Source organism: Haliotis rufescens, unplaced genomic scaffold (genome assembly GCF_023055435.1).
Source record: "Haliotis rufescens isolate VD_foot unplaced genomic scaffold, xgHalRufe1.0.p SCAF_3, whole genome shotgun sequence".
In the NCBI taxonomy this organism is placed as follows: Eukaryota; Metazoa; Mollusca; class Gastropoda; order Lepetellida; family Haliotidae; genus Haliotis; species Haliotis rufescens.
Window position 1 is genome coordinate 9,563,987 of NW_025964001.1, and position 18,441 is coordinate 9,582,427.

The window sequence follows — 18,441 nt, forward strand, 5'->3', positions numbered from 1 at the left end:
CTATTCCCTAAGAAAATCTGTTTTACATGTATTAAAGAAGTTGTTTTCCATAAAAAATGTGTCTACCTTGTCATCCGTCAACTTCTAAGTAATGCCTATCAAACAAAGAAATAAGTATGAAATGTCAATTTTATTCGATAACTGCATCATAAATGTTTATTTAAAATCATCATCTTAAGCTAACATAAAGCCATATAAGGATACACTGATATTGTTTGGACAAAAAGGAAACGCTATTAAATATGTCCGTCGGGATGACCTCGTGAGGGAATACATTGAGATTAAAGATATGACAAAGTGTTAAAACACAGAAAGAATCACCATTGTAATTATACAGCCTCGTATTATTTGCAATAATATTTCACAGTGTACCCCAACAAATGTGTCTGCTGTGTGTGTGTGTGTGTGTGTGTGTGTGTGTGTGTGTGTGTGTGTGTGTGTGTGTGTGCGTGCGTGCGTGTGTGCACACCTTTTTCAGAAACCTCACAAAATCCGGGATCCGCCTCTGTATCAACCTTACATTTGAACTATTTTGTGACACACAAATAGTTCTATAGTGTATTGAAGAAAATATATAAAAAGAGGTTATTGTTTTCCTGTTAACACGTCCACACAACATGTATAATGCGCCAATTACTGCTCTTTCCAGTAAATATATAGTTGAACACCGTTGAAGTCGAAGGAAATTATCCAAATATTCAAGATTCTTTATTACAGCATTAGAGCCTCGTGGTCCAGAGTACAATTCATTTATACATAATTTATTTGTGGATCTTACACTATTGATGTACAATATATTCCATGATATGTGATATAAATCATAATACATAATACATTTTTTTAATTTAATTTACATAAATGTTTATTCAGATATAGTCTGTCTTACAGACCCTGATACAAATATATATCAAATACAGCCCATGCAAGTCTATAATGTTTGGCAAGTCTAGATCACTTTCTGAAAATGAAGAGAGTCACTGGGCTCCTTTTTATTATATTTTTATTAAGATAACTGAACAACTGCTTTTTTTTATGTACGATATGTTCATTTCAGAGACTAGATTTTAGTCTAATTCAGATACAAAGCAATACCTCTGATTATTGAATGTGTTGTGGAATACTTTGCAGCAGCTGATCAACCTTAGTTTTTACATTATGTTTACCCACCGCCGATTTTCAAATGTTGAAAGAGAACTACGAGAAAGAGTGTGAAACCTGGCTAAAATACTGATCCAATCACTATCTAATACACCTCATGAAATAGTCATCTCTGGCGCAAGTTATGACGTGTATGAAATATGTGACATGACATCGGAGCTGGAACTGTTTTGAAACAATTTGTGTGTCTCTATATCTACACATCTCTGTTTAACATAGGTATGAATCCCTCAGTATTTCCACAATCTTGTGCAATACAGACATAAGAAAAGCTCTGTTTAAAACTGTAACAATAGTGACCTGAGAAACCCAATTTAAAGCCCCAATCGCATCATGGGATTTTAAAATTTTATAACAAGCGTGGGAGTTTTTTTATACGAATAAGTCTACACAAATATTTTAAACACCTGCTACAGTACTTCATACACAGATTATAAAGGCCTACTTCGCCCAAAAGGGAACTTATTTGTCCTCGTTATCCATGTTTCAGATATCTTTTTAAGAATAAACTGTGTACTTTTTCAATAGATTCTTTGTATGTATGCCCCCAAATGTCACTACCATAATAGAAAAAGGGGAATTTCTTTTAACCAAGTAAGCCAAAATGTCTTCAAACATGACTTCCCAGCTTGCAATGAAAGATCCAGAAATACTTTCTCAACGTCATTGACAACACCACAGAATGATATGGTACGTGAATTGCAGTAGATTATTAAAGTGCATAGGTATTAATAAAAAGGTAATATAAGAACTATGTATTTGCATTTCATTTTCTAATGGTAAAATGAATAACATATATGTACATGATATATATATAAGACAACAAGTTACTTTTCAAAGGGTTTTTTTGGTTTAGACAAAATAATAAAAACCGTTCGAAATCAAACGTACAAAGGTATGTAGTATTTACCGGAGCATGCACTATGATGAAAAATTCCATCAAACATTGCTATTTCATTCGACGGAAAACACTGTGAACATGCACGTTTTCAGTCATGTGAGCGTGCAGAAAACACACGGTAACAAGTTTCAAAATACATACTCAAAATCAAAAGTTAAACAAAGACGGATTTTATTCACCGCACAGATATAAGCATGTGCACACTTATCAAAAACAGATAGATATTCTATGTACACATAATTGTTCAGTTAAATACTGTTCCATTATATCAGATCACCATGTAAAATAACGATGTGTCAGTTGGAAGGAGCTTCATGTTTCCACTTCCAGTAGAGTATAGTTGTGAAAACGAATCCGTTGCATATTGTGGCTGATTGATGTGTACACAGGGACCATGAAGACACTATAAAAGCAATATCAACTGTAAGAATACTCAAGGAAATGCCATGCACTGCTGTCAGTAGTGAGAGTGTCAGCATTCCTAAACTCTCTGATATGTATGGAATATTAATTGCAATTTCTGCCGGTAATAACGCGGCAACCGGATTCCATTCCACTATTAACCCCCGTGCCAGTTACTCTATTTGCGACATTTATATACTTGTGGTGAAAAAATTCCCGCTCTGCTTAACTTTTGGTTACGAGTATATAACACAATAATATCAATCATTAAAATTTATGCTCGTCAAGATGTTTTAAACAGAACATGAAACGGAATCTGGAGTCGACTGTTGAACAAGACGTGTTATAGATATACAGAGGTAATATTATGTACAAGTAAGTAGTTTCTGACTATGAGACATCCTACTAGCCACACTTTGTTATGTGTCAAAGACATTTTACCAAGGTCACCATTACATGTGTATTACATTCATTCTTATTGAGGGGAATATTGGAATTGGCTTCTGCAAAATTAAGCTTATGCGTATTATACATATTCCTTGCTTTAAAAATAACAAAAGTATTTCGATGATGTATATATATTCATTTATAAATTTCAATATACATACTTTTAATAACTTTGGAAAGTATCTCTCATTCCCTTACAATTGAAGGCTATGGTCTCTGAAATCCTTTACTCAATCCCTTTACCCAGTCCTTTCCTATAAAATGTTTAGTTGAAGTCAACTAATCTGCATCTGATGTTTCAATGGTAAAGGTCACAGATGAAGCTTGTATCACCTCGCGTTATATTATCATTATTATTAACGTTATCATTATTATAAATATTATGATACGATTAATATTCTTTTTACGTATTAGAGAAGAGACAATAAATAGAATTTCCCAAACAATACATATTTTTGTATAGTTCGACTTCAATGTACCTATGAATATAAATTATTGTATACAGATGTAATATTCTACTTAAGTCTACTGTAATTTATTACAAATGCGAAACATAGATACACCTGCCACCATATCAAATGTAGACGGTGTGGTTCGTTCTTGAGGAAATTGCTTTCAGTAGCCGCTGCATTGTCCAGTCACTGGATGGAGGTCATACTCTTCTCCTTTTGCCCAAGCTTGAAGCCTGTGATTAGTGTGGTCAGTATGAAGCTGATGGCTTTGTGGTAGATATCCGCCATGTGGGCAGAGTATCTGTCCCCTAGTGTCTCTTTCACTGCCATAAGGAACGGGTCCCGGATAAGCTGAAGGAAAATGAAGCATTTGACCTTAACATAAAACTATGGAGTGACAAATCCAAACATGAGGTCTTCATCACTCCGTATGTATATTCTGCTGAAAGACCAAAGAACGTGTTTTTGTTGTTGTTGCGATTTTTTTAGGCCGCACTCAGCAATATTCCAGCTATATGACGGCGTATAAATGATAAATAATCGAGTCTGGGTCAGACAATTGACATCATGACAAGAGATCTACGGAAATTGGGATACGAAGACATGCATCAACCAACGAAGACTGACCACCCGATCTCCATTGTCGTACCTTACTACAAGCATGGGTTGCTGAAGACCGATTTTATCTGTGTTCACACATCACATACATTGTACATGCGCTTTATGCCTGTGAGATCCGGGTTAAAATTGTTCTTCAGCAACCTCATAGCGAGTGCTTGGTCATGTCGCAGTTATGTATCTATGTTTATAGCTAAAATGGAAAGAGTTATCATTAAACCGCCCGCATGTTATCAAAAATGAGCGGGCCTCTGTAACTTGATAATGCCCTCATATTGCTTGACGACGGGCCATTATCACGCCCGTTGCTAGGTGACGTCATAGGATAGGGATAGATGACGTCACGTTCAAAAGTGACGTCATCTGGTTTGTTCTATGGCGTTTCCATATTTGTAAAAGTGGGTCAGTCACATATATGTTGATTGCAGTAAATGTTTCAAAACCGATATTGTTTCTTTTTATCTGATAACAAATTCCATCCATTTTAGCTATAATAACGGTAACGCTATTTTTCACGGCATTATCATTTGCACAAACCCTCGGTCATTTCAACTGCATTCCTTCGTCGGGAAGTTAATGGAAGCCCTCGTGCTTCTGCAAATGATAATGCCCTGAAAAATAGCGTTACCTTTATATAAGATAGCTATACGATAAATCGCAAAGAACAATGAAAAACGAAGCGTGGTTTATTTCACGATAAATCGCTCTCTCATGACGTCATTTCTGAGGATTCGAATATACGCTAGCAGCTTGACGACGTCATATACTGGATTACGTTATGTTTTTAAAGGGAAGGGTCTAGTAAGTTGCTCCCCATAGATGTAGCTGGACTAGGCAGATAAAGGCAGAGGCCGAACGATCGCATCCCAAAAGGGAAGAGATAGGACAATCTGTATAAGGAGAAACCATCTAGTAACATTGACACTAACGTTTAGGATTGCTGAAGACCTTGTAGTGTCAAATAATTCCATCAATCACATTACCATGACTACACAAAAATAGATAATGGAAACTTGGTTCAAATGAAACACGATGCATTTACAAATGCAAGGAACTTAAATTCGAGCATTTCTATGAAACGCTTAGTGTATACAGAAGGAAAGACATTCATCTTCAAATTGAGTTGAGTCATGTCATGCTAGTACCTGATGTTAGTCAAAGTTAAACGAATTATGAAATGAACATGTCACGAGCAGACAGAATCACATCCCTACTAGACGCTGGACATTTAGAACCCAGGCGAATACCAGGATTACTCCGACCGTTTACAAAAATGGACAATTGCACGAACATCTTCACATATAGGTGTCACGACCTACTACATCACGCTGGTTCTGTATCATGTCTCTACAATCAAAATGATCATTCGATTAAATGAAAACGTGCAATAGCAATCATGAGGATGTAGGTCCTTATACGTAAGTCCTCATATCTTACACAAGGAATATGTTTCGTCAGTATGTTCTGAGTATGTCAAGGGGATCAGAAGGTGAACCGCCACCTTTAGTCCTATATATTAGTAATACGGTATATATATATATATATATATATATATATATATATATATATATATATATATATATATATTGGTAAGCCTTTGCAGTAGAGACATGGGTTTGAGGAAAAAATGATCTGTTGCCTTTTGTCATTTGAAATAAAATATTGGTGGGTGAGCTTTTGCCCAACTATGAACAGTATTTCGTTGCTTCAGTCCACGAGCAGGAATATGGTATCGACAAATTAAAAACTATCGTCAGGATTAATCTGGAAATCGAAATTTCAATTTTAAGAATCTGGCACGCTCGATGGACGCAACTCTGTATACCGAATGGGGACAGATGCCTAGACAACCTAACCCGCCCCCGCCCCCGCCCCCGCCCCCGCCCCCTTTGACAAGAAGAAAATCCGTTGAAAGAAGTAAATATTTATAGACAACGGATATCAACATGGGAAATCAGTCGTAGAATAAGAATCTAGTTACTGCAGATATCAGTTTTGTTTCGTTTAATTGTGGGGGCGGTCGGGTAGCCTAGTAGGTAAAACGTTCGCTCGTCACGCCGTAGACCCGGGTTCGATTCCCGACATGGGTACAATGTGTGAAGCCCATTTCTGGTGTCCCCCGCCGTGATATTGCTGGAATATTGCTAAAAGCGGCGTACTCACTCACTCACTCACGTTTAATTGTGACTATGATAGGGTTAAGATGACAAACTGTTAACCATCAAGTAGGCACGATTGGCCTCATGGTCTATAGAACCACTATTTGCTGCGCTTGTTGCGGTTTTAAAGATGAGTTTCACAAAAGTGGTAAACGTCTACGAATTGCGTCATGTCAGGCTTTCCTCTCACATTGATATAGCTGTTATTAGGTTGAAAGCCTACCCCATTTCACTTACGCCCTAAACCAACCAGGCTAAATATGTCAATATGTGAACATATAGTCAGTTGTCATAGTATAGGAAACTTTGAAAGTTTTTGTTTAACGCTGCACTTAGCAATATTCATGCCCTATATGGCATGGTCTGTGAATAATCAAATCTGAACCAGATAATCCAGTGATTGACATCATATGAATGGGTCTACGCAATATGGATACGATGCCATGCGTATAGGAAACAATAAGAGGACCGATATTTTGTTTTTGGGTGATAAATATGTTTTGTTAGTCTCTCAAAACGGGCAAGAGTTTTTTAAACTTATCTCAGGCACCCTTTTTATCCCAATTTCACATCTCCTTACTACCAATCGATCAATCGACTTTTAACTAATCAGATTGAAATATTTTCTGCAATGTTTACATGCGTACCGTGTTAATCATTTTTATGACATGATCACGTGTTCCATCCTGTAAGTGGCAGTGTTTTCAGCTTATAGTAAGAAGATTGTGTGGAATATAGTTTATTAATCACGTATAGCAACCGTCCAAGTTCAAGTTCAAATCTTGAGAAAAATCCATGTAATCCGCGAAAGGCTGCTCTTAACGGTCTTGTATAAAGTATATTGTTTTATTTTTGTGCAACACGGGCAATACATGTGGTTGGTTACCACAATATTTACTTGGCAACCAGTGTAATCATTCAAATACGCTGATGTAATGAGGAATGTCCTGATAAATAGAGAGAACAGGAAATAGTTGTCATGACAACCCAGATAAGACATTGTACAATAATACAAATTAACAAAACTGGGAAGTGTAATGTGGTCACTGAACGGTGTGATCCGACAGACAACTGATAAAATGTGGTCTGTAAATGAAACCCTTACCAACTTAACTACAGGGGTATCGCTGCCACATGGAAGAAGAAACAGTCTACAAATGTTGTCATCAAGCTTTACTCGCGAAACAGTGAACATTTATAAAGATGGCAAGATGTCCTTAGGAAACGGGAGAGCATGATATGCCCTGCCATAAGCACCAACTGGTATGAAGGTCGATGTCTAAACGAAATTGGCCCTGGACAAAAGTCAAAGCAGAAGAATATAGTTTGACGACACTCAGTATTTCTGCATATGCCGTCGGCACCGCATCAACAAGCTGCGCGTAGCATACAATAGTTTTAAATATTATCACAATGTCAGATATTTCATTAGCACAATGTAGGTTATCTTACATGATGATGAATCCGACCTAGGTCGTGTTCATATGTATGTAAGATGAATTCCAATAAGGACACAGCTGCACGACTGGCTTGTGGCTATTACACTCTGGCAAGTGTAGGCCACCAGTAGCCTATGCGTGTCGTACGGGACAGCCGACCTGTGAAGATCTGGCATAGAATAGGTCTTCAGCAATCTATTCTTGCCGTAAAATGCTACAATGTTTGTCGTAAGAGGCGACTAACGGGATCGGGTGTCAGGTTCACTGACTTGGTTAATGAATGTCACCATATCCCAATTGCGTGAATCGATGTTCATGATGTCAATCAATAGATTGTCTGGTCTAGACTCGATTATATACAGACCGCCGGCATGGATGGACTGCAGCTGTAGATGGAATACAGCTGAGTGCGGTGGTCAGCCTTGATGACTTGGCAGATTGCATGGTGACCGATTATGTGTCATTGTTCCCCGATGGTGTGTATCGTTGCTCATGCTTTCCGTCGCTGGTTGATCTGGTCCAGATTCGATTACTTACAAGTCGCTGTTTGCAGCGTGAGACAACATTCACTCACTCATCTTTGTCAGAAAGGTGGATGAAATCATATTGTTTCTGTAAATGTCAACCTATAAATGAAAAAAAGGATATATATCTTACCCAAAATATATCGGGATCAAACTTGCTGAAGCGCAAGTGTGTTTTCCCCACGTGCGTGAGCATATCGATGACAAAGTCCGGCTCATCAAGCGACATCATCGCCTCATCTATCGTCAGCATCACACCGCGCACGTGACTCTCGAGAAGACCACTCTCGCGTAGTTCGCTCAAGGTAACGTCTTTGTTGATGGTGCTAAAGAAGTTCTTCACACTCTCGTTCTGCTCGAAGAGACTGGAACACATGAGAATAGGACATATTACAGTATTTGTTTGTTTGTTTGTTGTTCAACGCCGCACTCAGCAATATTCCAGCTATATGGCGGCGGTCTGTAAATAATCGAGTCTGGACCAGACAATCCAGTGATTGACATCATGAACATCTATCCACGCAATTGGGATCGATGACATGCATCAACCAAGTAAGCGAGCCTGACCACCCGATCACGTTAGTCGCCTCTTACGACAAGCATAGTCACTTTTTACGGCAAGCATGGGTTGCTGAAGACCTATTCCACCCCGGATCTTCAAGGGCCACATATTGCAGTGAGAAAGTAATGTCTCACGATATAGAAACAAGGCGACTTCTCACAACAGATGAGGACGGGTGTATATATACGAATATTACCAGATCATTTTCTTTACATCCGGCATAATTTACCCTGGAGGATTGCTGCAGTTTTATTTGGGGGATTTACGTTATCGCTATTAATCTTATAATAGATGTTACATTTCCTGGTAGTCTTTGTATTCTTACTCGATCCTTTCATCTTTCATCTGACGAACAGTCCGGGCTTAAATTGGTCTTCAGCAAACCATGCTTGTCGTAAGAGGCGACTATGCTTGTCGTAAGAGGCGACAAGCGGGTTCTGGTGGTCAGCTCGCTGACTTGGATGATGCTTGTCATCGTATCCCAATTGCTCATGAGCAAGGGGATGTGGAATTGGGACAGGAAGAGTGTTTAAAAACAATTGTCCGTTTTGAGAGACCAACACATTACTTGCCCCCCCCCCCCCCCCCCCCCCATCGTCTCCCAATGTCAGTCAATAGATTTTCTGGTACACACTCGATTATTTAAAGACCACCGTTATATAGCTTGAATATTGCGGAGTGCGGCGTTAAACAACAAATAAAATACTAACGAACAATAATAACGGTCTTTTATCAATTCATATATGTCTTAACTCAAATAGATTCATAATTCATATCTGTATATTATGTCCAACTATGTATGTGTCCGGATTAGAAAGAAGATCGTTTCAATATATATCGCGCAGTGACCCAGTGCTTTGAATAGGATGTGCGTTACGTTGTTACGACGTAATTTGTAATAACGCGGTAAATTGTAATAACACTGCGGTAAAATGTAATAACACTGCGGTAAATTGTAATTCATACTACGGTAAATTGTAATAAAAACTACAATTTACCGCAGTATTACATTTTACCGCAGTGTTATTACATTTTACCACAATTTATTACAATTTCCCGCTTTATTACAATTTACGTCGTAACATACGTCTCAGTGTTGGTTTGATAATCCATCACTGCACAGTTGGAAATGTATTGTACAAAATAGCAAACCCCATAAACATCGTGATGCCGGTCTCATCCATGTTTCTTGCTATTGCCTTCCACGACCTCTTCAGAAGGTACACTTGACGACCTGCAATGGGTATCCGTGGGTCATCTTTTATTATGACCCGACTCTGGGATTTCGAGGGTCCGGATTTGCCATTCATGTCCTGGTTATGACCATTTCTTGTAGAAACTGTCCCGGAAGCCGAGCAGCCCATTGTGAATGTAGACTGTTATAAATGTTGTTCAGATTTGGCAATGCTGATCGATAAGGCAAGTAAAATCTTTCTCGAGGTGCGCGTAGGGATCTGTAGGGAAATGTGTTCAAATAAAGACAATTGTGTAAGTGTCAATATCAACTGAAGTATTGGGTACGTGAGTTAAAATAATAAAAATAGCATTTTAAAGTTCCAATAATTGCATTTCTCAGTCTGTATGTATTTACTGTGATTAAATCACATTATTGTCCTATCGCTAGACATAATGATAAAAATGTTTCGTTCTGTAAGTCAAACGTTAACAATTTAAGGTAAAATATTATGCTGAAATGGTCACCTGTTTACGAATGGTGACGTCGATATTGAAATACTCACGGTTAAAGATTCATCTGTAGAAACATGTGTTAACAGGGTCTCCCGAGGTCAAGGGTTGGTTGTACACGTACGCACGTCGCCTATGTTGACGTTTCACTGGCGTACATACAGAGTACAACGGAAACATCTACAGTCCCAGCGACTCCTGTGTGGATGAATCACAAAGGTTATAATGTCTCACAACAGCCTGATTATAAAATACAGGGATCCTGACATGCCAAATAGGTCTATTAAAATTGATCGACGTTGAAATCTGTAGTAACGGTACTGTTTCCAATTTGTTCAAAGAGTTAGAGATTTTAATGCGCTGAGTGGAGCATTTATAACATCCAGTGAAAACACATCACAATTCATAATGCCCGTTTCCGTCACAAGAAAATCGATATTGTAATGTTGACGATTAGCTGTGAGGGAATTAGTCATTCAAATGTCCTTCACAACATCCTTTCCTCGGTGTCCACTATGGGCGTTAACCAGTAAATGTCGCTCCTCGTTGTCCTATTCGCCTATATAACACCCAAAATGACTTGGAATTGTCTAAGGAACAGGATATGTCTTCGCATGGATTTATGCGTTGGCATAGTTCCCTGTGTAATCATCTAGGAAAACAGGGATAGTCTACCAAATCGTTAGACTTAATCAAGAAATGCTGTGGGGTTAATTAAGCGTTATCGCCAAGGCTTCAGGTGTTAAGTACGTCAATATTACGATGTGCAGGGAGACGGCAGATGCTGACATATGACATGTGGTCTTGTCAATTAAAATTGGAAAGAAATAGGTTTCTTCCCATGATATTATTTCATACGTATGTGAGTCAGTGAGGTGGGCATATGTTTGTGACGGGTGCCACCAGTGGGGCAGGATACGCTCACCTTTTCGCGAACACCTGGTATCATTACTATTTCATAGTGATTCATAAACACATGCTCATGATATAGTCGGAATCGTACAGTCGACTTTGCTCTATGCAAAGATTTCTTTTGGATATGGAAAGGGTTTTGTCGCTTTATTTAAACATGTATTGAAGTTATAATGTCAACTTTTCGTGAGAGGAAAGCTCAGGGCGATGCAGGCCTCCTAGGTTTATAACTTTCGTGACAACCGCGAACACAAGTGCATGTGGTGCCTATAAACCTGGAAACATAATGTGGGCGAACCGGGATTTGAACCCACGATCATAGGGTTCATCTTTAACGAATGTAGATACCGGCGTTTTCAAGGTGATCACGTGATTTGATGCACTTTGCGATGTAAGACCCATTTCGTCACAAAATAGATCTTCATTTTCCAACAGATTGTCTTGACTGGGCGCCGCCATTTTGTTTGAAGCAAATGCAAGTCATATAAGAGGTGGAACCTGATTGGCCAATAGGAGAGGCATAGAAGGGAAACAACTCGTAATAACCACTGGTGGCACTACGACCGAGCCCAGAAATTCCAGTCTAGTTCGGCAAGGGTGGAAACTGGACTTTTGTAGTCAGTTAACTCCCTTGCCTCCGGAAGATGACGTGGGAAGAAGACAATTCAAACACTGAGTAAATCGTGCAGGTCTTTTACTGTGAAAAGCACACCGTAAACGTTAGGCCACGCCAATTTGAAAATAGACGGTTGAGTGCAAATGGAATGCTTGAAATCGGTATTGCAAAACGGTTTTCCGAGGTGTTTTTGTGTTCATAGTAACACCATTCATTAACATCCGGCAAAACCGGGGACCGGTCGTTATCACGACCATGAATAACGTCACGTCGGTAAGAAAATCATATCCGTCTGGTCCACCTGCGACATCGGTTTCAGATTGCGACTTTGACAGCCCGCATCCCTGCCGTACGATTAGTGCAAGGCCTGTGAGGCGTCGAGAGCAAAACATCCGACCACGACGTCCAGCTGAACGTCAAACTTTACTGCCAAGGCATTCAATTGGTAATCTATTTTATTATCCTCTGTGAGGAATTTACTATGACAGAAGATGTCATATTTCGTGGAATAGTGTATACGCTTAAATGAACTGACACGTATTTCCTCATTTGTAGTTTTAGGCGTGTGTTATTGTAGATATTAGAACTTTATTGCAAACCTGACACTCATTTAGTTTCTTTTCGTCGAGCCTCTTTTTCTATTATAAACTTGACCATCCTCATTAGATAGAATACATTATCCTTGTAACATTAAAGGGGATAAAATTGCTAAGTCAAAAAGAATATACATGTAGGTGGAGAGTGAGTGAGTGAGTATGGTTTTACGCCGCTTTTAGCAATATTCCAGCAATATCACGGCAGGGACACCAGAAATGGGCTTCACACATTGTACCCATGTCGGGAATCGAACCCGGGTCTTCGGCGTGACGAGCAAACGCCTTAACCACTAGGCTACCCGACCGCCCCTGTAGGTGGAAGAACTTGAAGAATAAGCGGAATGGTAATCGAACATGATACACCATTAGCTAAATTTCATTAAGTTCATTGTATGTGGTGAACTGGAATTTACTGCAACAATTTATTTATTCTTTTATTATATGCTTGCTGTTATAAAGCAAACACATTGGATATTGAAAAATAAAATATGTAGGTGAAAACATTTTTATTTGGTATTGTTATTTCATGTTATCCTCTCTGAGGTATTAGTGTTGCATAAGAGGTAAATATGTATTTGAAGTGTGTACAGAACTACACACATAATTTCTTTCGAACACATTGTAAAAGAAAACAGCTATTTAACTTTTATGTGTGCTAACAAGTGGTGCTTTTAAATAGTTGAGGTATTTAAGTCCTAACAACCTCAACCTCAACATTCAAGAGCATTCAAGATGCTGCTTCCATTGCCAAGAAAATCCAGATACAATGAACATGTATAGATATATTAGAGAAGGGTTAAGTTCAAATATTTTATACTTTATATCATACATAACGCTAACAGTTTGATTCAATGATTAAATTTTGATAATTAAATTTGAGAGGATTCACAGGATATGCAGTGTTATGTTTGAAGGAAACTTTAATCCAACAAACAATAAGTAAAATCAGTTGTGCTTGCCTTGCCTTGCCTGTTTTACGAACATCCTTAGTGTGTATGTATGGTGCCCTAAACGACGTCGAGATCAACGCTTGGTTTTCGCCAAACACCAGTACAATATAATTATATATTTTTATAGTGTATGGTATTTCCTCTTCATCCATTATCGCCAACGTGAAAGCAAAATGGGAGGGGAAAACGAACAACGCCTAGGAGTGAGTAAGTGAGTGAGTTGAGGTTTACGCTGCTTAGACCAATATTTCAGTTATAATTCGAGTTGTAAGATTAGTGTGGGGGAAAAGTCTCAAGTATAGCACATCTTTGTCACTTTGGTAAAACCTACGAGCACTGGTTGTTCAATTATAGGAAAGTGTTGCTGCTACCAATCTGTAGGTCATATAATCACATGTGACTCCTCTGTTGTTGACAATAACAACCTTAGTCAGTTATGCAAATTTGGACCAAAATATCGTCAGCAGCCTCCTACCAATTGGGATCACAACTTTAAGATCTTAATGGATATTGTCGAAGTATATGCCAATGAATTGGCCAAAAGAACAGAGGAACCTGTTGAATGATGTTTCAGAGTGATCTAAGTCAGTGCGTGATGTTGTCATTGGTAGAATGCACAAACTGAAAAACATTCAGCTGTCATCCAAAGTCAGGGTGCCCTACATGAAACGTTTGTAGCTGCCCCCACTGACAAGGCGTCAAATAACATAACCATTATATGTAAGCATCACTACATTGATTGTTTGATCTTGGTATAAGTGCCATATCAAATAATGCCAAATATAAGGCCAGTTAACTGAGGAAGAACTATCAACTTTTATCTTGACTCTAAAACCTGAAGACATGTCCATTTCTCTTTTGTACTGGATTCCAAATCTAAAAGAATCCGTGCAAAGAGAGATATATTGCTGGGTCCAGCAAATTTAAATGTACCACCCAATCCCAGTCTTAACGTTTAACCATAAGTCTTAATACAATCAAGGAATGACTTTATATTCACAGAACATATTTGAGAAAAGTTGAATTAATATCATGTTGATTCTCAAAAACTCAAAGGATTTGCTTGACTTTTTACAATCTCCGAAACGAACCAGGTTCAATTCTACACACAAAAAATTGACTTTTCAACTTTGTACACCACTTTTTCACATGACGAACTTAAGGGAAAATGTAAATTCGTTGATCCATGGGGCCTTTGTTACAAAACGTGGTGACCATAGGTAGAGTTACATATCTATCTTCTGAAGTTCAGGTCAATTTGTCCAAAGTGAAAGCAAATGCCATCTGAAGTTTACTGGGAAAACAATATGTGAATGCTGGACTTACTCATTGATGACATCTATATAAAATTTGAGGGTAAGTAGTCATCCCCCATGGGCATTAATTGTGCTTTGCTTTTTGCTGATCTGGTTATTTATGCACACAACTCGGAATTTCTGTCTAACTTGAGTGTGAGTGAGTGAGTTGGGTTTAACGCCGCTTTTAACAGTATTCCAGTTACATCACGGCGTGTCAGCTTAATGTGGGAGGAAAGCCCCAAGTGATGCAGGTCTCAGACGTTTACCTCTTCGGTGAAACCCACGAGCTAGGGTATGGTGCTGACAAACCTAGAAACATAATCGGGGCGAACCGGGATTCGAACCCACAATCATAGGTTTCTGGCGTGCCCAAGGGACGCAGCTCTGCACAGAGAATCGCGGCGCTTTAGACGACTGGGCCACCCGTGACCCCCTGTCTTACTTGAGCTTCAGGTATATCGATGATCTGATATCGTTCAATAACCATGAAAGATTCCCTGAATCTGATATTCAAACTCACTGTTATAAGACCCTGACACATTTAAGGGACGCAACCCTGCACAGCGAATGCCCTAACAAATTTAGGAATAACTACATTCCAACACATTGGTTGAAGCTTCATTCATAGTACAAACGAGATTGTTGCATTGTTGCTTGGAAATAATATATTAATAATGTTTCACCATATCATTAGTGATGATGAAATTACAGTTTCATTATTGTTTATTATGATGATAATATAATTTTCCTATGCAGAAGATTTATAGTTCTAGTTATAAAAGCAAAACTGGGAAAAATCGTGTTTTTATAGTTTATTATAGATACTGCTGTAAACTCCGCTGCAATTCAGCATCAATATCCTTTTCGCATGTACGTTCCAAACGGCAATTATCACCCGGAGAGCTGCGCTTCCGTACTAACTACATATTTTATAGTCACAACCTCATACATTACTTCATTCTCTATCAACCCTTATTGTTCCGACAAAAGTATCTTACCTTTGCGATGTCTTGAAATGGAAAATTGATTGTGCATTTCATGTGAGTTACAGGTCCGAATGCAAGGAAGAATGTCAACACATTGTTTCTACTCTCTTCCAAACAGTGTCTCTTAACCGTGTATCCACTGAACATTACCCATAGATCGATGTCAGCCAAGACATGATCATCAGCGATCACAGCGAAATATAGAACTCCTCTACACGTTTAATCCAAATTAGTGTTCACGAAACAGGGACTGGCGACTTCCCAGTATCATGACCAATGCGAAAATAGGCACATTCATTAACTAGCATCATGTCAACGATTCATACGTCACGCATTCCGCGCCTTCACGGGTATTGATCAGACATCGGCTATAGCCAGAGGACTTAAAAGTCTAGTGAACAAACGTCATATAACTAGCCTTTGGACTTGCTTTGCGTTTAACTCGGGAATGGATTTGTGTAGAACTCATTCTTTCATTCTGGTCCTTGTGGTAGAGCTGTTTCATTGAAATGTTTACTGAATGAAAATATGCATATTTTCTCCAAAACAGTTATTGTGTAACAAAACAGCGAATAGGACTTTTCCCAGGAATCGCTGCCTGGTCAAATCCACCTAGAACGTTTCGTAGAATGTGATTGATGATTTGCCTAACCAGCCTGACTGTGCCAGGATCCTCTTTGCTGCAGTTTTTTTAAATTTTAATCTGTAAATAAAAACATTAATAATTCTTTAGGTGTTGTTGATTGGACGAAACAAGAAATTTAGGGTATTGACACCCTCAAACGAAAAAGCTTGTCAGACAACAGATCCCACCACCCTTGCTCTTCCCTCTATCGCGTATATTTACCAATCATAATGGGAGAGTGGTTTGATTAACGTGGGGGCTCTGCATGATAGAATTGTTAATCTTAATGTCAATTGTTCTCGGTGCCTTAGGTTTGAAACCTCCAGATCTGTTGAGTGACATTGGGAGAGTACCGGTTTAGCTACCAGGAATACAGCCCTACTGACAATCTGGGTAATGCAGAAGGCTGCAGTGTTGGGGAGTCGTCACATTCTACGAAAAGTTCTGGGTGGGATTGACTAGGCAGCGTTTCCTTGGAGAAGTCCCATTCGCTGTCTGGGCTGCGTGTAGAGGGGGCAAGGGCCCTGAGCTGATGATGAGCCTAACCAGCCTGAGTGTGCCGAGATCACCCTAACCCTCTTTGTCGCATTTTTTAAATTTCAATCTGTACATCATCATCATCATCATCGTCATCATAATAATAATAATTATAATAATCGTCATCATCATCATCATCATCATCATCATCATCATTATCATCATCCACTAGTCATGCGCTAGTATACTAGTTGACAGACACAGCTTCAGCATGGCCTTCATGTGACCCCAAGCCTATAATATTTGATATAAATCCTGAACAATGTAACATGCTCCCCATGGGATTTAAATTATTAAACACATGTTTACGAAAGTGAGGTATTATCCCATTACCTTAATGCATAGAACAACCGTCAGCTCCTGAGCGAACGGGAAAGGTTCGATTCAATTAGTTAGTGCAATTCAAAGTGCATTGTTGCAGCCCCCTGTGGGTGTTTATATTCGTGCACATATAATACGTTGTTTAGATGAGTAACTGTACAACAACATTGGGAATGGCTGATGAAAAACCTTTTTGCTTCGTTGTCAGCTGCGAATGGTTGCAAGATTGATGATGCTGAGTAAAGGGCACCGCGGATATATGTACAGAGAGTAAGTAAATTAAAGCCACTTTGAACAATATTTCGGCCTGTCTGCTTGTTATGAGAGGAAATCCTGTAGTGATGCAGGTCTTAGACGTTTACCGCTTTCATAAAATCCATAAGCATACTTACAAACTTAGAAACAGTTTGACTAAGGATTCGAACCCACGATTATAGGTTTATGGCACGTCTAACTCTTCACCGCGAATCATGTCATCGTATCCAAATTATGTGGATCGATGCTCATGATGTCAATCACTGGCTTGTCTGGTCCAGACTTGATTATTTACAGACCCTCGTCTAGAGCTGGAATATTGCTGCGGCGTTAAACAACAAACAAACAAACACTCACTCACGCATATGTATAATTATGAATACAGTTTGGGTGCACATGGAGGAATATCAGATTCAAAGGTTAACAAAGGTGAACATGTGTCATTTTCCTATACCATGTTGATTAGAGGATCCTGATACTTATTAAGAGACAAATGTATGTCCTTATGTTATTTAGAAAATATCGCATGTGGAGCTTGTAAAGGAAATATTTAGTCAACATATATTGGCAGATATGAACATAGATTTGCCATTATTGTGCCGAAATCTCATGGACAAAGTAGCTACTTACTCAGAGTCAAGTAGGATTTCTCGTTAAGTGAACAAGTGGCCAAGTAGGAACTAGAGCGGAAAATCAAAATACAATTCGGAAATAACAGTGTTTTGTTGAACGTTTCTCCACGCGTAACATGTTTATTTATTTACATGTATATCAAACAAAAGCATCGTGTCATGCCTTATACATACATGCAGACTTGTATATCCAGAAATTCTCTCAAACTAATGACCGTAAATATTTTAGAAGGAACTTGAAGTGCTATTATTACTTGAGTTGCGAAAAGATGTTAATGTTTGCACGGATTGACTGATGGCAGAGCCAATCTTGTTAATTTCATAACTTTTATCCCCCAACCACACTTTTGACCGTGTTCACACGT

The 18,441-nt window shown here is 38.8% G+C and overlaps 1 protein-coding gene across 1 annotated transcript; it reads right to left on the bottom strand.

Annotated features, from left to right (window-relative positions):
• Nucleotides 1–951: 951 nt before the first annotated feature.
• Nucleotides 952–15,972, bottom strand: LOC124140996. The gene is made up of 5 exons (XM_046508845.2): nt 15,719–15,972; nt 10,402–10,546; nt 9,815–10,116; nt 8,234–8,465; nt 952–3,711 (listed from the first exon to the last, which is right to left on the bottom strand). The coding sequence occupies exons 3-5, from the start codon at nt 10,024–10,026 to the stop codon at nt 3,547–3,549; spliced, it is 609 nt and encodes a 202-aa protein (XP_046364801.2). The 5' UTR covers nt 10,027–10,116; nt 10,402–10,546; nt 15,719–15,972; the 3' UTR covers nt 952–3,546.
• Nucleotides 15,973–18,441: the final 2,469 nt, after the last annotated feature.